This window comes from Megascapheus bottae, chromosome 5 (assembly GCF_031878675.1).
Source record: "Megascapheus bottae isolate mThoBot1 chromosome 5, mThoBot2.hap1, whole genome shotgun sequence".
Classification (NCBI taxonomy): Eukaryota; Metazoa; Chordata; class Mammalia; order Rodentia; family Geomyidae; genus Megascapheus; species Megascapheus bottae.
In genome coordinates, this window is record NC_143513.1 from 41,505,042 (window position 1) to 41,527,585 (window position 22,544).

Here is a 22,544-nt window from a genome sequence, read left to right on the forward strand (position 1 = left end):
GCTTGTCCTAGTCTGCCTGGCTCTCCATTCCACGTTGGCTGGGGTAACACATTTGACTATGCATGTCAGGTTCCTCCTGCCAGAATACTCAGTCTGTGAAATGAATCAGAATCATACCAATAAAAGTTCTATTCCAAACCATCTTTAATATTCCGTTACATCTTCCAGGATTTATAAGCAAACAAAGCCAACTTCTAGAATCTAAGAAATATTTTTAGGACCCTCTTTTCTTCTGTCTCTTCATTTTACACACACACACACACACACATGCACACTTCTTATAGATTATTAATAGACATATCACCAAGGGACCTACCATGTGTCATCAATGCCATTGCTGGTGCATTAACTTCCACCAGACAACTGTTGAATTTGGTACAAAACCATGTCCTTTCTCCCAAGGCTGTACTGCTCTACCCCCAAACACATTATGTCTGCTATAAATCAGATAAACACACTATCTCAAGACCAGGCTCCTTAGACATTTTTAATAAGGTCAGCCTAAAGCAAAGTTAACAGAAGCAGAAATGTTCTGGAGGCCCACTCTCTACTCTTGGCACTGGTGTCTGCTCTCTTTGCAGGATCCAGGTCTCTCGCCTTCTCCAGCTTCAGCTGTCAGAAAACCCTACCTTGTGTTTGATTGCTACAACCAAAACACTACATATAGTTACAGTTTAAGAATGCCTATCCAGCAAATAAGTCAACAGCAAAAATACTGAACAAAAAAATCAAAGGTGTGGTGGCCTCACATTCTAGCTCTAGCTCTCCTTAGCTGAGCAACTCTGGGTAAAGTCCACTGGCTTTCTCTGCTGTAAAGGAAAGGAGGAGGCTATGGCTTGATTTCAGAGGCTGCTCTAGGCCACACAATTCAAGGCCCAGAAAAGCTACACATTAATTGGAATAGAGAGACATCAATCATGGAAGAAGTCAATGAGTGGATGTGAGGATGATGTGTGACACATGGTTATATTAAATAACCTTCTCCAGCTGCTTGTGACAATTAGAAAAGGAGACACATACAATGGCTCTAACCATAAGCCAGAGTGCCTTGAGACCCTCCATCAAACTAAATGATCTAATAACAGGAACAAATGAATTCATGCTTTTATTTATTTATACATAGACTTATTTGTTTCCCTGATATTGAATGTATCTAAAAAAACCACAATGGTGAACAAAATCAGATTTGTAAATTTACATTTTTTTCCCACTTTGGAATTTCACTACCTTAGAATAGACCCTTATACTGATTGATTCAATTTTTAAAAATGTTTAGAAGGATTAGTGGGGGAAGTGAGATAAGACAGCTATGATTTTAAATCCTAGCTCTGCTGTGTAGACACATGATATTTGGCACATTTCTTAACCTCTCCAAAGCTTTAGTTTATTCATCTATTCAATGTGGTTCATGTGATGTTGAATTTTGCTTGCTACCTGGTAGATGCATAAATGGCTGTCTCTTGACCTACTAATTTTCCACAGGTTGAAAACGCTTCTTGTTAAAAATAAATGCATTTCATGTACATATCTTTGGGAAATTTATTTTAGGTAGCTTAACAGTAAGCCAAAAACAAAAAAAAAATCATTGCTTTATCCTTTACGCCTTGCTTATGCTTTATGCGTGGCTTATGTTTTATTTTAGAAAGGACAGCAAGCATAAAGTGACTGGAATAGTACCTGGAGCATGGCAGGACTGAAATCAAGATCAGTTTATTGCTCTTACATACATCTGATGATTGGCTGCCAGTTTGAACTGTGCCTCCATTACTGTTGTGGTCCTCCATTACCTGTAACATCCCTGGCTAGTGGATTTGACCTCATTCCCCTACACCAGTTGGACTTCAGTGGATGTTTTGTAGACCTCACCTGTTGTTCTTTACTTTCAACACTTCCCTATATAAAAATTTCAAGTGAGCAAATGGAGATTTGTTTAAGTTGTTTACATTTCCACCAATAAATAGCTAATATATTTCTTGACTGTGGCTGCCCAGGTTCCAGGCATTAGTCTAGTTTTACATGAGCTACCTCATTTAATTTTCATGAGGGCTCTATGAGGTAGGTGCTATACTGTGCTTGTTTATACAGCTGAGTAAACTCAGGAACAAAGGGTGTGTAACTTGACTAAAGGTCTGGTGGTAGGACTGTAGGGAGGGTGGCTCCAGCATGGCTCATGGAGCCATCTTCCTAACACTGCACACCTGGCTGAGGGAGTCCGTGGGGATTGTGGGGGTGACAAAGTGGGATTGCAATAAAAGTACAATGACAGACTAGATGCATGCAAGGCTTTAGCCACTTCGCTGGATAACAAAATGGTAGGTATTCAACAAAAGCTTATTTGATAATTTTGGTACTAGACAAACAGATACAAAACAACATAATTACTTATGTGACATTCAGAAAGCCAGTGTTCCAATTCATTTACTCACTAAATTTAATCATTTTCATTGTATTGATACAAAGATGGAAGAGAAGAATCCTGCCAATAGAAACTTACCATCTAAAAGAAATTCATAAGGTGACTATCAAGACTTAGCAGAAACAAATGTGGAGAAATACTATGGATGTGCCAGAGTGAGATAACCTCCAACATCTTTTGCTTAATAAGAACAAGAACCAAATTTATTTATGGGGGTATCTTTCATAAGAGTTCTGAAGAGCACAGTTTTTTCATTAATGCCACAATTCAAACCTTATCCCTGGTTTAGTCAATCTCACCTAAGACAGAACTTGTCTCTTCTAAGCAAACCTATGTATTCTGTACTTCTTCAAAGTGTCTCTCTCTCTCTCTCTCCTGTCACCCAACTGCCAACCTCTCAACCTACTTTCCTAAGAAACCAACACAAGAGATTCATGCAGTTAGGTTCATCCAAAGGGTCTACACTGTGCTAAGGAGGCTTTTCTTACTCTCTCATATTTTTATTATAGCATAAGTTAGTTTTACACAAGGGTTTCATTTTGATATGTCCATAAATGCATACAATATACCTTGATCAGATTCAATTCCTCCATTACTCTACCTCCTCCTCTTTCCCTTATTCTCAAACCAATCTTAATATATGGATTATATGTATAATATATATTCATATATATTGATATATAATCAATGTAATCCTGCCCAAAGAATCGAAATGGAACACTGTAAACGGTGAATTCAGTATCCTTAAACACTTGATTTTCTTACAATTTAAGTTCTCAGGGCTTATATTAACTAAAATCATTACGCTCATTTTTGGAGCTGTTTTTTGGAAAGGATGGTAGGAAGAGAAGTAATATATGATAGAGGTGGTTTTTAGCTCAGCTTTAAAATGGTAAGAAGGGGAAATATATATTTTCATTTCATGCTAAACGTAGAATACAATGTCTTTTTATCCTTGAAGTGGAAAGGAAAAATAGCAATGCACAAAACAACTTTTTAAAAGAAAACATGATACTTTATGTAAATTGGTATAACTATCTTGGAAAACAATTTGTCAATATATATTGAAGCTGGTCATTTCATGTGACCTAGCAAATTTTCTCCTTTATATGTTTAAAAAAAAACACCACTGAATACATGAATACATTTTCCAGAAGGCATGTCTTAGAATATTCGCTGAAGTTTTATTCATAGTTCCCCCTAAGTGGAACCTACTCAAATGCTGATTGAGAGTGGAATAAATGTATTCTGGAATAGTCACACCACGGAATTCAAAAAGCCAGTAAGTGATCTACAATTAGATGAAAGAAGCTAGAGATAGGATGCAAAATCTATTTTATAAAAATCTAAAAGTAGTCCAAAGTTATCCGTGCTATGAGAGCTGGAATAATGGTTATCTTGAATGGGGCCAGATAAGCAGATAGTAGTGACTACCAAAAGCATTTGGGAAATATCAGTAATATTTTTGTAGTTTATTAAACTATATGCTTACAAGACTTACAATGCATATAGGATTTGTACATCTATTTTGCTCCTATGCTTATTTGAATTTGTGAGATTTAGAACTACAGATTTTGAAACCACCACACAATTTTTCTCTACTCTTTTTTTTAAGTTATTATGCAAAATATTCACTTTGAGACCTTACAGTAATTGGCTGTTATATGTCCCCACTTCACAGAGGAAGAAATGAAAGCTCAGAGGATCAAGTGGCTTGCCTGATAAGTGGCACTATTAAGATACAGGCAAAATACCCAGGCTAGAACAACTCCAAAACTGTGAAGATCCTGATAGGAACGAGAGCTTTGGAGACAATGGGAAGGAAGTAGGGAAGTCCTAAGAGAATGTAGGACCAGGATCCACTGGTTCCCAGCTCTGATGCACAAAGGCTTCCCACCAGGAAGTAGGAGCATAAGGCTGATAGGAAAAACTAGTTCCCCAGGGCAGAGCACAGCAGGCTTAGGGAGGGAATGGGTATGACCTGCTGGTTGAAAAAAGTACAAACCTTTACTTCTTTCAAAGTTATCTTGTACATGGCATCGTTTTATGAAGATCATGCAGAAATTAGGCACCTAGAAGAACTTGGAAGCAATGAGTCCTACAAGGCAATGAAAGACTGAACAGCTTTCTTACTACATTTTATGCCATACATAGCTCAACTCCTTTTTAAAAAAAAAATTAAATTTCATTTTTTATTGCTGGGGTAATGTATAGAGGGGTTACAATTACATTTACCAGAGGGCAGATGCATTACTTCTCATACATTGATACCCCTTCTCATGTTTTTGTCCCCATTTCCTTCCCCTACTCCTTCCCAACTGCTCAATTCTTTATATACCTTATAATCTGTTTCAATATTTCCAATAATCCTCAAGATGGTGGCACCATTTTGTATGCATTATACAGTTAGAGAAGCTGAGACTTGAGAACAATAAATACCTTAGCTAAAGAGATACCACTATAAAATAACAACGCAGGATTTAAACCCACTCTCAGGATCTGGCACTCTTTATTAGCATTGTACTCTGTTCTAGTTGAATCCCGTCAGTGGACACTTAACTTTTGTGGAAAGACTACAGCGGTACTTATGAAGATGTATTCTACAGAAAGATTGGTCATATCCCTGTGTCTTTCATTGGTCTAGATATGTCTTTATATCAGTACCACATCATCTTGATTACTATTATTTTTCCTGTGGTATTTTTTTAAACCAGGAAATGTAAGGCCACTAATTTTGGTATTTCTTTTCATGACTGTTCAGGATCCCTTCAGATTCTATAGAAATTTTTGTGTTTTTCTTTATGCACAAAAATAGCACTGAGATTTTGATAGGTATAACATTGAATCTCTAGAGTGCATGGAACAATATAGAAATTTAGTGTATTCCTACATATTTTGTCCTTTTTTTCTTTTCTTTTTTTTTTTTTTTTTTTTTTTTTTGCCAGTCCTGGGCTTGGGCTCAGGGCCTGAGCATGGTCCCTGGATTTTTTTCTCAAGGCTAGGGCTCTACTGCTTGAGCCATAGCACCACTTCTGGCTTTTTGCTACATATGTGGTACTGAGGAATCAACCCGGGTCTTCGTGCATGCTAGGCAAGCACTCTACTACTAGGCCAAATTCCTGGCCCCGTATTTTGTCCTTTCTGATAAGCTACTTGGTGGAATTTTCTTATTTATTTTTCAGATTGTCATTATATTCACAAGACAATATGTTGGGAATGAACTTTACAACTTGGGAGGGGGCAGGGGAAGAAAAGTGGGGGAAAACTGCATAATTGTAACCCTCTATACATCACCCTGACAATACAATCAAATTTTATTTTATTTTATTTTATTTATTTATTGCCAGTTGTGGGCCTTGAACTCAGGAAAGCTCTACCATTTGAGCCACATCACCACTTTCAGCTTTTTCTATGTATGTGGTACCAAGGAATCAAACCCGGGCCTTCGTGTATGCTAGGCAAGCACTCTATCACTAGGCCAAACTCACAGCCCCAACAATAAAATTTTAAAAGAAAAAGGAAACCAAACCTGCTAGGGGAGCCCAGTGACTGGAGCTCATGCCTGGAGTATTAGCTGCTCTGGAGACAGAGATCCCGAGGATTAAGGGTTTGAAGTCAGCCTGGGCAGAAAAAACTAGGAGACTCCATATCCAAAATAACTAGCAAAAAGCCAATTTGAATGAGAGAGCACCAGTTAAGCAAGTGCAAGGCCTGAGTTCACACTCCAATACTGGAAGGGGAGAAAAAGCAATGGATATGAAAACCTATTTTTTAAAAGATATACCAATGGCTAACAGGAACATGAAAAGATACTCCAGTAACCACCAGGGAAATGTAAGCCAAAACTATAGTGAGGTAGCATTCCTTCTGGTCAAAAAGAGAAAAATTAGCCAGATGCAGTGGCTTAGGCCCAGTATCCCAGCAACACCAGAAGCACAAATAGTAGGATCATAGTCTAGGCTAACACAGACGTAAAATAAGACCCTAGCTTGTTTTCCCTATCAAACCCTAGTACTAATAATAACCAAAGCAAACCTGACAGGTACTGATGAAAATGTGAAAGAAGAACAATGTTTACACACTGTTGATGTGAAGGATTCCTTAAAACAAACAACCAAACAAAACCTAAAAATGGATCTATTGTGTAATACTGAAATTCTATACCCAGGTTTATAGCCATAGGAAAGGAAGTTAAAGGTGTCAAGATATCTAAACACCCATATCACTGTAGCATTGTTCAGAGATATGGAATCAACCCTCTACCAGTTAGTGAGTAGAAGAAGAAAATATGGTGCACACATCCAAAGCAGCAGTTCTAGTCAGTCATAAGAGAACAGAATTGTCATTTTTAGCATCATGGATGAACTGGGACATGATGTGAAGTAAAACACACCAGACATAGACAATCATACAGAATCTCCATGAAAATACCCATCTAGACGTGGGAAGCAAATAGTGCTCTCCAGATGCCAGTAAGGGGGAAGAGGGCCAGCGAGAGTGAGGCTAATTAATGGAAGCAAAATTAATGGATTGAGTTCTAGGGCTCTTTACAGTCAACCCTATTGTACTCTGTAACTCCAAACAGAAGAACAGATTGAAAATCTGCTAAATGTTTCAGATGTTGGATAATCTCTCCTGAAGCAGTGATGGCACAACATGTACTTATGCCGCAGCATCCCACTGTGCCTCATATTGGATTCAGGAAACTTGCACCTAAGCATGGTCCTCAGCAGGTGGTGGGGATGAGGCTGCTAGAGTGCGTGGAGGACAAGGGAAACCTGCTCACCACTGCCCCAGAGCAAGATGCAAGGACGCATCTGCCTCACAAAGTCATCACCTGGACAACACCATCACTCCTGATACAGCTGCAGAGGCCAGAGCTCCTCACACCTCTGTCTTTCTCGGGAAGATCCTACTCCTTCAAGCATCATACTAAAACTCCTTGGCAACATGTCCTCCAGACTACAGCTGTGGGACACTTCTAGAAACACCTTTTGGGACCTAGCCCGACTGGGGAGGGCTATGAATCTGTAGAGCTGACCTCTCTGCCTCCCTGTGTAGGCTTCCCATCGCCTCTCCACAGGAAGTCTCTGCACCAACCTACCTCCTCTGGCCTCACCCAGCTCCACTAACCACTGGTGTGAAATTGTTTATGATAAGCCCACAGACCAGAAATATTCTAATAGTAGCATACTCATATACTAATAGGAAGAAGGAGGCTGGGGGTGACTGCTAAGTGGGTCTCTGATGTGGCAGGATTTGAGGGGGGACTTTGGGAGACGATATGAGGTCTCAGGGGGCCTGGGACTATGATGGAAATCCTATATTCTTTAAAAATATGTACTTGAGAAAAATCTTAGGAAACATACACATACATTTGCACCATTAATTTCACTAATTGACAATTTATAGGCAGAATTTAATTTGTCTATAAATAATTCCAGAAGGTAGTAAATAAGTCCAGGAGAATGTTGATTGCAATTTGTGGGGCTAATCCAATTGTTTGGTATCATTATAATATCCATCTCCAACCTGAGCTCTGGGTATGCTTACTATGTTGGGGCTTAGCACATTTACAAGAAAAAAGTACTGACAGGAAGAAGTACTTTTGATGAAATCTGCAGTCAGGCTCAGTTTTACAGTTGCTGCACCTGTGACTTCCAATGGCCTTTCCAGGAAATTCTTTTCTGTCAGCTTTAGATACTACTACTTTAACTTGCTCACAAACTTAAGACTATGGTCTGTTAGTCTCTGTGCTAAGAGAATTCAAAGACAAATTACTGGCTTTATATGGAACACTTAAAACTCTGTCAATGCTTCAGATATAAAGATATTACTTTTTGTGACAACTTCATGTTTCAAACATAGCTGTTTTCCTTAGTGCCTGAAGTAAAAACTTCATACAAACTACTTCTATCTTGGTTCGGTACAAGTAAACCAAACAGGGTTCTTGAACTATCTCTGCCAAAATTACTCCAAGTGAAAGTTAAGTGCAAATCTTTTTACAAGTAGTTAGGCGAATAACAATTTTGCAAATTCTGACACCTGGAATGCCTTTCAGAGATACGATTTTAAAAGAAATTTCTAACAGTGAAAATTGTCATAGATTAACTTAAATCGAATCTCATGCCTTATAGTTTTTCCAAAAGCTACAAAACAATTTGTCATTTTTCATTCTGACTGGCTTTCACTTAAGTTTGTTTCATACTTTTCCAAGATCAGTCAGTTCTTAGCTGGGAGCCTGATAAAGGCCTAAATCCCCTGGCCTAAATGCCTGAGGGATCTCTCTCAGTGTATATATAGGTATTTTCAGCCTACATTGCTCTATTTACAGCCCTTCTCTATAGCTTTCATTCATTCATTTCAATCTACCACATTTGATAGTAGAGGCAGCTGAGACAGTTTTATTTACCTAGAGTCCCAACATTTACATATCATGAAGCCAGGCATGACAATTCCATCCCAGCCCATTTGACTCCATAACTACTGCCAAGCTACCTCCACCAAAGATCAGGAACACAGGGAATTCGGCCCCTGTACATCGAATTATGCCCTTGCTACAGCTTGCTACTATCAAGAAAATGTCTGCCTTATAAATTGTGGTAAAAATGTTGACCTTACCCTTATTCAGCATAAGTCTTTACTGCTCCTCTACTCATTTTGTTTCCTTGGTACCTGGCACAGAAACTTCATACGAATTAATTCTATCTCAGTAATCATATAGACCATCACTGCATAAAGTAGTGGGAGTTTTAGATCTTTGTCACCACATATGGGCTTGGGGAAGAGGGTCAGGAATCAGAACCCTGAATACTGATGCATTCTTAACAGGGATTACTGCTGGGTAATGAAGGTTTGAAACACCATTATAGAGATTCATGGGGTCATTTAAGAACTGACAAAATATAGACTTCCAACACAAATATAGATATCTAAGAGTTTAAAGTTCACAAAAAGTAAAAAATTATCCAACTGTAAGTTAAGGTGTTTTCTCATTCACATGCAAACAAAAATTCATTTCAAAAACTTTCAGCATTATTAGAAAAAGTAGACACTGTATTCTCTAAAATTTATTTACAATTAATAAGTTAAAAAGCAAAATACAATCATATGCACATTAAACCATCCAGAGAAACACTTCAGTTCCACTACAATTGCTTTCTAATGCACTTAAGACATAACCATTTATTAAAAAATATTTTAACATACCAATAAAGTAAATGTTAACTATATATATATGTTCATTAAAAATTACCTATTTAAAGACTGCTGTGGCAACCCTTAAAACAAAAAACATATGCATTCAAAATTGTTCAGATTTGTATTCAAAAATTTTTATCGAAGAGATTTCTGAAAAATAGCACTATCATTTGCACATAACAAATCAGTAGGTTTGAGCCACCAGCTTGTTATACTTGTCCAATGATGTATTCAAACTTAAGACAAAATAAACACACACCACAACAGCAACACCTCACACTATCAACAATGAAGCTTGCTATCATGTTATTAACAAAGTAAAAGTTGCTGGTTGACAGAGAGGAAAGTAAAAATGACATCAAGGATCTCAAAAGGTCATGTCAGGTGCCAGTCACCACATTTAGGCACTCAAAAATCAAACGTTAAATGAAAGCATTGGCAGGCAGTAAGCATTTTTTCCTAGATGTCCCTCTCTATACTTGTGCCATATAAGATATAATAAAAGCTAGAGAACAAGTAAGTTATGAGATTTCTTTGAAAAACTATACACTAACTAAGCTAAAGTCACTTTATAGGACAACAATGGATGCCTCACAATAAAGGCCACTATGCCAAGTTTCTTTTCACATTCTGCCCAAATGTACCCACAAAGAACTTTCACTCTATTAATACATTAATCAAGTGCATTAGATGTTTTTCTTCACATTTTAGGAGTTGTCTCACATGTTCTGTTGAAGAAAACTTGACAAAAATAAACTTTCTTGTTTTGTTTACATCTTACTCCACAAACTAGAAATGGCATGACATTTTAGAAGCCCAGATGGGCCATATTGAATTCAGACAGGCAATCAGATCCAAACTGACATCAGCACAAAGAAGCCAAGTATTCACTTACATGAGTTCAAGTGCACTAAAGTAACAAGGCATAAGAAAAATACTGTCAAGAATCTGTTAAAAGAAATGCCTGGTGTCACTGGATTGTTTAGTTGTGTGTAGAAAGAAGTTAATTCTCTCAGCTAAGCCTAATTGCAAAATCCTCCAGAAAACTAGATAAGCTACACCTTGAAATTAAATTTTAATATGGCCGTTGGATTTGTTTTCAACTGTTATAAAACTGTACAATAGTGTAGTGGTACAAATACATTTTCCTCAGGTGCTGGGTTAGCTATGAAAGTTAATATATTTTCTGGGAATAAAATCTTTTGTATCTGAAATACATTTGGCAAGGAGGCTAAAGACTGATAGAGTATGTCTTAGCTTCCCATCACACAACTATAACTTAACTCTCTCCTGATTATTCACTTTTTATTTATTCATGTGACAGCATTTGTAACAATGTATTGAGTATAAAGACTAGGCTTATTGTGAAACTGGCATAAAGTTATATATGTATGTACTTATATATGTGTATATATATATAGTTCTTTTTACAAAACAACACTAAACTTAAAAGTCACAACACTCTATGAACTACTACGTTTAAAATAATCATTTCAGAAAGCTATAACATTTGAATTCTAGTATCATAAGGGTCAAACAGGAACTCATTCTCTCAAGAAGTTGTCATGCTGACAAAGTTTAGCATTGAGGATTTAACATGTCAAGTTCCAGCCCAGTATGGTCATTCCATGGCAGAATACTTAAATATGAAATACTAACACAAAAGCACTTGACCCTTTAGGTATTGCGGTAAAAGCTGGCTGTGGCACCACTGGCTGAAAACTATTAAGTCTTGCTGCCACCAACGACCAAAGGCACTTGGATTAATCAAGAATTCCACACTGGGCCGTATGGTATACACACTACTACAAAAGTGTAAAGAAGGGTCAGTGCTCTGTGTTGCTCCCTATTTGATTCCTGTGGCCTTTAGTTGTCAAAGACTGCAAGCTTAATTAAAATAGAAAGATGATTTAAAAAAAAAAAGTCACAGGACAAAAAACAATGAATTGTCATGAAGTTCATAAAGGCAATGAATAGTAGTTTGGGCATTTCTTGGTATCCAGCAACAACAACAACAACAAATATTTATGTTGTCTACAACTTCAACCAGTTATGTGATACCAAAAAATGCCCCCACCCTTTCCTGTAGATCATTATCCCTTCTGAGAATTCTAATGGGTATTCCGTTTATCGCTTCATTCGATGTTCATATACATTGGTCTCTCTAATGCAACTTGTTTTACAATTCTTCCCTTGAACATTCCTGGATTTTTACATTAGACCAAAACACGAGGCCCAAGTAACTCCAACTGGATTCCACTCATTCCTGTCACCAACGCCAGTTGTTCACAATTCACTTTTTATCACAAGCGATGTGGTTCCAAACACATAAAATTTTATTCAATTAAAGAATTTGACAAGTCAATTTTTCCCAAACAAAGCCTGAGAATGGTATTCTACCATTTTGTTTAGAAGCTCAGTAACAACATAAAACTTCAAGAGAAAACCTTTATATAAATGTTTAAAGTTATACTTCTGCGTTTCTTTGTAAAAGTTACTGAATTCACAGAAATTCTTGCACTCCTATCAGCCATACACTTGAACCTCTTAGAAAATATCCTTGATCAAGGCTTTGGAATCCAGGAGAGAGAGAGAGGAAAAAACAAAAACAAAACAAAAAAACAACAGTAATAATAAATTTAGCAAAAACGAGTGTAATTCAGAATACCCTGAGCACAAACTAGTCCACCAAGCACAAAACATATCCGATCTTCCATCCGGCGAGAAGGGTGGCGACAGTCAGGAGAGGAGAATGAGCAAGTCAAATTGTGGCTTTTTTTTTTTTTAAACACAAGCACACGACAACAGATGCCTTTGGAAGGGAGGGGAAAGAAAAAAAAAAAAAAAAAAGACTTTCTTCGGAGGACTTCCAGACCAGTGAGGTAGAGTCCAAGAGGGAGAAATCGGGTCTGCCCCTGTAGTCCTGGAGACGTCTCAAGCTGGAGTCGGGAAGCCGAGGGCCCTCCCCCGGGGTCCGGCCGGCTCCTCCTCCCGCAGACGCGGCGCCCGCGGGGGGCGGAGGGCACACACCTGCCCCGGGCCCCCCCGCCGCCCGCGGCCCGGAGCGCCCGGCGTGCGGGAGGCGCCCTCGGCGGGCGGGGGGGGGGCCGGGGGGAGCTGGGTCTTGTAAAGTGCTCTGAAGACCGGGTGCGGGGCCCGTTCTGTAAACACTCGACTGACGTTAGTCCGTCCCTGCGGGGCCGGGGCGGCGCGGGAGACCCCGCGGCCCCTCACGTCCGGGGCACCGGGAAGCGGCGCAGTCTCACCACGGGTTCCAGGTCCACGCGCAGGACTTGGCGCGCTCGGCGCCGCGCCGCCGCCAGGCTGCGTTCTCCCCAGACGTCGTCGCCGACGCGGATGGTGGGGAAGGAGGTCAGCGTCGGGGTGGCGGCCCTCCAGATCTCCTCCAGGCTGCGACCCCCGAAGCTGCAGGGTCCTGACTCCTCGGGCCGGGCGGGGCCCGGCTCCCCGGGCGCCGGCGGCGGGGGCTTCCTCCCGGTCACGGGGGCCGCGCGGGCTCCGCGGCGCCTCCTCCTGGCCGCGGCGCGCGGGCCGGGCCGGCGCGGGCGGCTGCGGGCGGCCGGGGGGTCGGCGGGGTCCGGCACCAGAGCCCGACACGAGGAGTAGCCGTAGACGTCCTTGCTGCGCAGGATGTGCGGGGAGAACTGGTGCTTGAGGCTGCACAGGAAGCTCCAGAGCTCCGCCTCGGAGCTCATGAACTCCGTGCTGCTGGGCATGAACAGCTTGAAGGCGTCGCCCAGCGCCTTGGTGCTGTCGGCCAGAGACAGTTGCGAGCGCGAGTACACCACCTTCTCCTCCCGCGCCTCGGGCCCCGCGTCGCCGCCGGCCCCGGGGCCGCCGCCGCCGCCGCCCCAGGCGGCCCCGGGCCGCCGCCGCCGCCTCTTCACGCTGCGTCGCATCGGAGGCCGCTCCGAGCCGCCCGCCGCACTCGCGGAGCCGTCACTGCCGTCTCCCTCCCCGCGTCCGCGTCGAGTTCCGCGGCAACCGCCGCTGCGGGCGCCTCTCGTTCACTCACTACTTTCCTCGCCTCCGCCGCCGCCCCTCCCCTCCCTCCGAGGGCGGAGGACGCGGTGGATATCCTGCCGCCCGGCTCAAGATGGCGGCCGGCGCCCACCCCGGGGCTTTGTCATTGGACGGCGCCTCGCACCTCCCCTCCCCCAGTCTCTCTTTTCTTCTCCTCTCTCGCTTCCTCTTGCCCTCCGCCTTTCTTTAAAGGTGCCCGCCTCCGTCCCCGCCCACCCGCCGCGCAGGCTCCACCCATTGGGTACGTTCCGAAGAGGGGCGTGGCCTCGTGGGGGACTGGCCAGTTCCTTGGAAGATGATGTTGGTTGGTTGGTTGGTTGGTTGATTGGTTGGTTGGTCGGTTGGTTGGTTTGGTTGGTTGGTTGGTTGGCATGTGTGGTGGTTGGGGCCCTCGAACCCATCAACAGTTGGGTGGGGTACAGGAGGCTAAAGGAAGGGGTGCAGGTGGGCTCCGTTTTGGACTGTGAGTGGGGTGCAGTAGAGGATGGAGCCAGGAGATCTACCGGTCTAAGTAACAAAGGGAGGAAGCCCCCAGACTTGCCAGGCATCAACAGCAAAGGATTTGTGTTAAGTCTAGAGGGGATGGGCCTCACACCCGTCCTCACCAAGTCCAACTCTTTCGGCATCTTGGTAATCCTCTTGGCTCTAAAGCTATCCCGCAAAAACAGTAAACAGTCGGGCAATGTCAGCTTTGCTTATTTAAGAGATACTTGGTAATTAGAAAAGCAAAGCCCTTTTGTACTCAATGAAATTAAATACTGTACTTGAGTACATCAGAAATCAGTTGCAACAAAGCTATTGTACTTAGAAAAATAATCCCGATTTTTAAATGCATAGTTCTTGTGTAGTGCCCCTCACATTTGACTTAAGGTTATCAAATGTTCCTATGTAGCACCCTCCCTATTGTCCCTATTATTTAGAAAGAAAGCACCATCTTCCCAGTATAAGGCTAAGAGCCTATTTGTTAAGAACTCACTTCCTTTTATTGGAAAGGGAGATTGGTTATAGACATTGTTTTGTGATCCTTTCGTTCTCCATACTCAAGTGCCTGTCAAGTAATAAGTACTTAATGTTTGCCTGGTGACTCAATGGAATACCACCATTTGAGAAAGAAATAACATTGCTTAGAACAGGGTAATTGTACATTTATATTGCAACTTAAACCTTTTGTTCTGAGGCTGAATTAAGTACATGGCCCACACGTGTGTTAGGCAAGCACTCAACCCAAAATTTTTCTGGCATTTTTAAGGTTAAAAAAGGACAGAACTTTGAGGTAGGCATAAAACTTTACTCTTCAGTAAGTATATTATTTTGCCGCAGAATATACAGTACCGAAGTTTTGAGGTTTACCTACAGTTGCTACGGTTGCTGATCGTTGTTTTGCATATTTGTGCAGGAAAAGACCTAATCAAATCTACTCATTTCATAGATGAAGAAATTTAGACCCAAAGAGGTTCATGCTATCTCTTTGGACACTTACTGTACGGTTGTATATAATTTACCAGTGGTTTTTCCAAGTCATGCTGCCCTGACTTTAGAGTTCCTTTGAAAATGTATTATGCATCAGTGAGGCAAAAGGCAAAGGGCAAAACTGTACCTTTATTCTTACTTTTTCTCTACCCAGGATTGGGCAGGTTTTAATCTTTAATTGAACATTGATGACATTTGCTTGAGCCACATAACATTTTGTTTAGTTTCAATAAAAATTAAAACAAAAATAATTTGCCAATTGTTTATCTAGACCATAGCATCCTCTCCACATAATAGGTCCGGGCAAAAACTCCTGACCATAAGCCAGTGTTTTAGCTACTAAAATCATTGTCACTTTCAGAAGAGAAAATTATTTTCCAAGTAAAGCATACTGTGATCTCAGAACAAGATTATTCAGCCAATTATAAGTTGCCTAACTCCTTATAAAAATTGTATTGCAGGGCCGGGAGTTTTGCCTAGTGGTAAGTGCTTGCCTAGCATGTATGAAGACCCGGGTTTGATTCCTCGGTACCACATACATACAAAAAAGCCGGAAGTGATGCTGAGGCTCAAGTGGTAGAGCTCTAGCCTTGAGAAAGTCCAAGGACAGTACTCAGGCCCTGAGCTCAAGCCCAGGACTGGCAAAAAAGAAAAAAGAAAATTGTATTGCAACAACTACCTCACAATCAGTTCCTTTGATAATTCTGAGAACACACAGTAATATGAAATCTTAATAACTTCTATTGGAATACTCCTACAGACTGACATAGAAAATCTCACAAAGTAAGCCAGGACTTCACTGGACTTCAGCAAAAAAGAAAAGAAATTAAGCTATGCACATATGGCCCATATAGGATAAGACTATACAAAATGAACTCTAGGATATGGAAACAAGAGATTTATCTTTGTGATTATTATTCTCAATGTATTATGTGCAGCTATTTTTTTCCCCTTTATGGTTAATCTCATATGGTTGCTGTATCTGACTTTGTTATGTTTGTTTGCTTATTTGACATAGGGAAGGGGAGGGGGAAAACAAGATGATTGGGAAGGTTGGGGGGAGGGAAAGGGGAACAAAAACATGAGAAGGGATATCAATGTTCGAGAAGTAATGCACCCATTACCTGATGAATGTAACTGTAACCCTTAAATTACCCCAACAATAAAAAATTAAAAAGAAATTAAAATAGATGTCATTCTTCACAGAAAAAGAAAAGAAATTAGGATAAATGTAGTCCTAGATTCTTATAATTTACTTAAGTAGTGACCAAAAAGAGTAAAAAAAAATAATGCATGGGTATAGATCATCTGCTCTTACAGCAAGTAGACTTGGAATTGGGCACATCTTTACAACAAAGTTTTTTTGGACACTCTTTTACCTTTGTGAGTCCCAATTTTCTCATCTTAAAAATCGATGTAACCTCACTTCAGTGGATGTTTTTGAAGGTTAGAGAATATTCATAATACACTATAGTACCTGGAATAAACTATAGCTATCCTTATTTGACTTACCTAATTTTGAGTACTTTATTTGGTTTGTCCTACATAGTCAACATATTTCAAGCCCTATATTACAGAAAAATCTAGATTTTTTTTCAGAAAAGAATAATAGAATTGGTGAAAGAAAATATGATTAGAAAGAAACGGTAACTAGAGGGATACTATAAAAGATATGTTTCATACTATAAAAGTATGCAAAATACTATAAAATTATATTTTGTACTGTGAAAGTCATATAAAGATATTTAAAGTCCATTTTTTCATTCAGATGAAAATACTGAGACACCAAGAGCTTTGTCCAAGATCACAGTGTTGAATACAGGAAAACTAACATCTAGGTCTTATGGTCATTCACAGTTATTTTCAGCATTCTAAATTTTCAATTTAGTGCAGTGAGCTAGCATTACTTTCTAGTTTAAATAATATTAAATATAGCATGACATATCAAATAACAGGTCAACTTCTTCACTATACCCAAAAGTCATTTCAAAGTTCTGCTATGCTCTAAAACTGTTAATGTGAAATGTATAAAAACTGTATAGACCTAACAGAATTTCTCCATCTAGAAAGATAGAATATTTGTATTTTCCCCAATTCTTCCTGAAAATTACAATTTTAAAACTCAGGACATTATGCATAAATTATAAGACATCAGAATGCTGAAAAATAGAATGAAGAAGCAAGTTACATTATAACCCCCAAAAGGGCATGGCAATGAATTCCCTGGGTTTGATATTTTCATTCTTTTCCACACATTTCTCAGACTCTGAAATTCTGACAAATATAAACATAAAAAGATCCAACAAAATTTTGTTTTCTTTAGTTGTATACAAGGAAACCAGAAGTGAGAAAAATTAAAAAGCCAGAAATAGAAGTGTCGTTCAAGTTGTTGAGCTCCAGTTGTAAACCAAAAATCTGAGCAAGAGCACAGGGCCCTAAGTTTAAGCCCTACTACTTTCAAAAGGAGAATGAGGAGACAGTAGCAAGTAGAAGATGAAAGTAAGATGAGTGGGTAGAATAGACAGGAAAGGAAAAAATGATGAATCGTAAAATAAATAACAATAGATATTTTTCAAACTGAACTAAAAAAAAGGTGAATAATTGTGAACAAATTGTCCAAAAACAAGGACATATTACATCCACTAGTACAACGATGTTCATTGCAGCACTATTTACCATAGCAAAGATATGGAACCAACCCAGATGTCCCTCAGTTGATGAGTGGATCAACAAGATGTGGTATTTATACACAGTGGAATTCTATGCTGCTGCTGTCAGAAAGAACAATGTCGCCCCTTTGTAAAGAAGTGGAAAGACTTAGAAAAAAATCATATTACATGAAGTAAGCCAGACTCAAAGGAACATAGGCTCAATGGTTTCCCTCATTTGTCATAATTAGTAAAAACCTTGGGCTCTCCTAGCAGAGATTTACAATGGAGCAAAACCTAGATACATTAGGCCATATAGTATGACACTAAAGGAAAGGACCTCCAGGATATAGAAAGAAAAGCCATATAATGAGTGATTGTTGTCCTTAATGTACTATGTTATCTCTCATCTCTTTTGCTGTCCCTTGGCTATCTTGTATTGTTACAGTATTTCACCTTGTTATCTAATATATTGAATATATGCTTATTTGGCTATTTAAAATAGTAGGGAAGGGTGGGAAACAAGATGACCGGTGGGGCTGGGGGAAGGGAAATGGGGACCAAGAAATGAGAAAGGGTATCAATGTTTGTGAAGTAATGCACCTTCTATCTGGTGAATATAATGTAACCCTTCTATTAATTACAATAAAAAATGAGAAAAGAACAAAAAATAATAATAGCGAACAAATTGTCAAATGAGAGTGTAAGATTTATATATCATTAGAAATCTGAAAGAAATAAGATTGACTGAAAAATGCACTTATAGAACTGAAAATGTTTAAAATTGCTAAAGGCATTCTATTTACAGATTCAAAAACCATTGCAAACAAACCCTAAATAGTACACATCAGATACATTGTAGTCAAACTTCTAAACATCAAAAAACAAAGGAAAAATAATAAAATCAGCTTGAATAAAAATGCGCTTTATTCAATTCCTATTTCCAGGAAAAAAATACACACACACAAGAATGTATGTGTATGTGTATGACTTTTAAAAGAAAAACAATTCATGTGACAACATACTTCCTACCAGAAACCATGGGGACAGAAGAAAGTTGCTCAACCTTTCTCATGTGTTGAAAGAAAAGAACTATCAGCTCAAATTCCCATATCCCGTGAAAAGCATATTTAAGAACAGAGAGGAGATCAAAGTATTCGACATGAAAAAAATAGATAATTTGCTGTCAGCAAACAAGCTCTAAAAAAATAGCTAAAGAAAATTCTCTAATCAGAAGAGAAACAATGAAAGGGTTTTTTAGGACACTGGGAAGGAAGAAACACTGCAGACATGTAAGGCCATGTACTTAATCCAGCCTCAGAACAAAAAGTTGAAATTGCAACACAAATGTTAAAATTCCCCTGTTCTAATCACTGTTAATATTTCTTTCTGAAATGATGGTATATAAGCATCAAATCAAGGCATTTAATTAGTTAGTTAGTTTGCCAGTTGTGGGGCTTGAACTCAAGGCCTGGACACTGTCCTTGAGCTTCTTTTGCTCATGGATGGCACTCTACCACTTGAGCCACTGGGGAATTCGAATCCAGCCACAGCCCCACTTCCATTTTTCTAGTGATTAATTGGAGATAAGAGTCTCTCAGTCTTCAGTGCCTGGGCTGGCTTTGAACGGCAATCTTCAGATGTCAGTCTCCTGAGTAGCTAGTATTATAGGCATGATCCAGCAAACCTGGCAAACTCTTCAACTCTTAACAGAGCATTTGGTATAAGTCATTCAGTAAATATTTGTTGAATGAATATATAAATTTGCTAACCATTTAACAGGTAACTTTTGGAGTATTCAATATCACTACTCATAATATTCACATTTTAAAAACTTGGATCCTACAGCAATCCAAATAATTGATCTCTTCTTCAGCTTCACATGCATATGTATTGATATGTGTAAGTTGTCTACATTGGGGGAGGGGAGAATAAAGACCTTCCTTAAAATTCTCTAATATTTCTAAGTCTGGAAAACTGTCTTAGGATTGACAAAATGCCTATGAAGTTACAGTTTGTTCAATGATCACAAAAGGTAGAGTATCTGAGAATACCTAAACTTCAATGTGCTTTCTTGTCTCACCTTTCCCATAAAGGAAAGGCACAGCCTGAAATATTAGAGGTAAAAATGACAAACTGGTGGCCCTGAGCTCTTTTCAAGCTCTAGGTCAACAACAAATGATCCATATGTCCAGACAGATTCTCCAAACTTTGCAAATTATCCATCCATACAGTTTAAAGCAATTTCCACCAGTGGCTCAGTAGAGAGCCCAAATTTCTCAGCTCTGAGGCACCCCGATTCTCTCTATAGCCTTCAGTTTTTTCCTTTTGCTTTCCCCGTCTCCTTTCTTTCTCAGTGCAGGAAACACTGAGCACCAGTCGGGCCTCTATTTCCTCCAATGGCATCCCTCTGATGCTGCAGCAGAATTGCCTTAAAAGGCTGCTTTAGGTCACCCAACCTTCCATTTAGATGACTAATACCTGTTCTTACTAATGCCACAGAGGGCTTCCTGCTATTATGGTCTACCTGATGAGCAATATGTGACTTGATCTAATATAAGCCAGCTGACTTCATGACAATGACAAATGCGTGAATATACCAGTTCTTGTAGGATGGTGTCTACATATGGACTTTATGTCCAGTCCATAAGATGGAGGACTGTCCTCATTAGATTTGTAATATATATTTCTGTTTTGCTGTGGGAGAAAAAATGATATGTTCTACGTTTTATGATTTATACAATATTTGTGTTGATCTATTTTTAATTTGTATTAATGGTAGTATATTAAGAAATAATTACATTGCTTCTTTCTAAATTCTTACCAGAGAGAAGAGGGGATATTGGCAAAAAAAGGAGATGAGAAAGAAAGGAGATAGGGAAAGAAAAAGAAAAGCATTTGAAGGCTATTGGGGGCCTCAGAGCTGAGAAACTTGGGCTTTCTACTGGAAATTGCTTTAAACTGGATTGGTGGTTTGCAAAATTTGGAGAATCAATCTGGACACATTGATCGTTTTGTTGTTGACCCAGAGTTCGCAAAAGGCTCAGGGCCACCAGTTTGGCATTTTTACTTCTAATATTTCAGACTGTGCCTTTCCTTTATGGGAAAGGCTAGCTGCTGTCAGTAACCAAGACTTCTCATTTCAAAATGTGTTAAACAAAGATGAGGGGTGAGAGTGGGGGGGAGGGAAATGGGGACCAAGACATGAGAAAGGGTATCAATGTATGTGAATTAATGCACCTTCTATCTGGTGAATATAATGTAACCCTTCTATTAATTACAATAAAAAATATATGAAAGAAATGTGTTAAACAAGGCTCTTGTACTGGAGATGGGGAAGAGCACCAGGGATCAACTGCAGAATGAGACTAAATAGGCCTGAGAGGAATTCAAAATTCCTCACTTGTGTGTGTGTGTGTGTGTGTGTGTGTGTGTGTGTGTGTGTGTGCCCACACACGAGTGCGTGCGCATGCACATGTGCGCACCAATACTGGAGTTTGAATTCAAGGCCTCTCTTCTTTTTGTGCTCACAGCTGATGCACTACCACTTGAACTATGCTGCAACTTTTACTTTTTGCCGATTATCTGGAGATAAGAGTATCTTAGATTTGTCCTCGTAGGGCTACCTCTGAATTGCAATTCTCAGCTCTCAGCTTCTTAAATAGCTATGTCTGAGCTACTATCACCCAGCTTTAGATTAAAATAATTTTATGGCTAACAAAAGGATAAAACTGGATATCTAACATGCACAAGGATCTGGGTGTGATCCACAGCATTGTGCAAAAGACCATGTTAAGGAATATGGTTTATGAATTATCAAGAAGCAATTTCAGTAGTTGTAGAGAATTCAAGCATTCTAAGGAAGGGATTCAGATACACCATATAAATCTTTTAGATAGGCCTCTCTCTTAAAAATGTAGAACAATCACTTTTTCCTCCCTCAGGTTTCCAGAGTAATACCAAATATTAACTTGTTTTTATAGTGGTCAGGTTTCTCTAGCTCTTTCTCCCCTCTTCTCCCTGACCCTCCTTCTCCCTTCCACCATCACATGTCTCACTGTCAGAGTTTCTTTTCTTCCATGTTCATTTGAATCTCTAGAGGAACTTGTGGAACATATACTAGTGGACCCCTCTTTTCACATACCCTCAGTCAGTAAGTCTAGGATGAGCAGTTGCCTTCAATGCAAGCACCCCATGGGATTCTAAGGAAGCAGGTCATGGTTGACATGTTGAGAAACATCCCATTATGTGTTATGTAGACCTTTTCATTGGTATCAACCCATTAGTAATCTTTCTCTCCCAAATTTCAGATCTCCACGTACCTTTCACAGAGCTTCTCTGTTTGTAACTCAGCTTTCTGTGTAAAAATCTCCACAAAGTTGTAGTTATTCCCCTTCTGTTTTAAGCCGGGCGTGCTGGCTCACGCCTGTAATCCAAGCTACTCTGGAGGCTGACATCTGAGGATCAAGGTTCAAAGCCAGCTCGGGCACAAAAGGACTGGAGACTCTTATCTCCAATTAATCCCTAGAAAATGGGAAGTGGGTCTTGGCTCAGGTGTAGGGTGGTAGCGTTGAGCTAAAGAGCTCAGGGACAGCACCCAGGCCAAGCTCAAGCCCCATGATCCACCCAAAAAAAAAAAAAAGTCTCCTTATATGCTTTTCTCCTGGCCAACAGTTTTTGTGAAGTGTTCCATATGAATTTAAGATTGTATGAAGATTTTTTTCAGTGATTTTAAAAATTGTTAGTAGGAATAGAATTTTTTCCTT

General features: G+C 39.7%; 1 protein-coding gene across 2 annotated transcripts; it reads right to left on the bottom strand.

Moving 5' to 3' along the window:
* Positions 1-8,972: 8,972 nt before the first annotated feature.
* Ccdc71l (coiled-coil domain containing 71 like) lies at positions 8,973-13,800 on the bottom strand. Of its 2 annotated transcripts, XM_090332981.1 has the most exons (2): positions 12,883-13,800; positions 8,973-9,091 (listed from the first exon to the last, which is right to left on the bottom strand). In XM_090332981.1, exons 1-2 carry the CDS (start codon positions 13,534-13,536, stop codon positions 9,068-9,070), a joined length of 678 nt encoding a protein of 225 aa, XP_090189107.1. In that variant the 5' UTR covers positions 13,537-13,800; the 3' UTR covers positions 8,973-9,067. The 2 variants fall into 2 exon arrangements, with proteins under 2 accessions (XP_090189107.1, XP_090189106.1); XM_090332980.1 differs by lacking the exon at positions 8,973-9,091 and having other exon boundaries at positions 12,759-13,800.
* Positions 13,801-22,544: the final 8,744 nt, after the last annotated feature.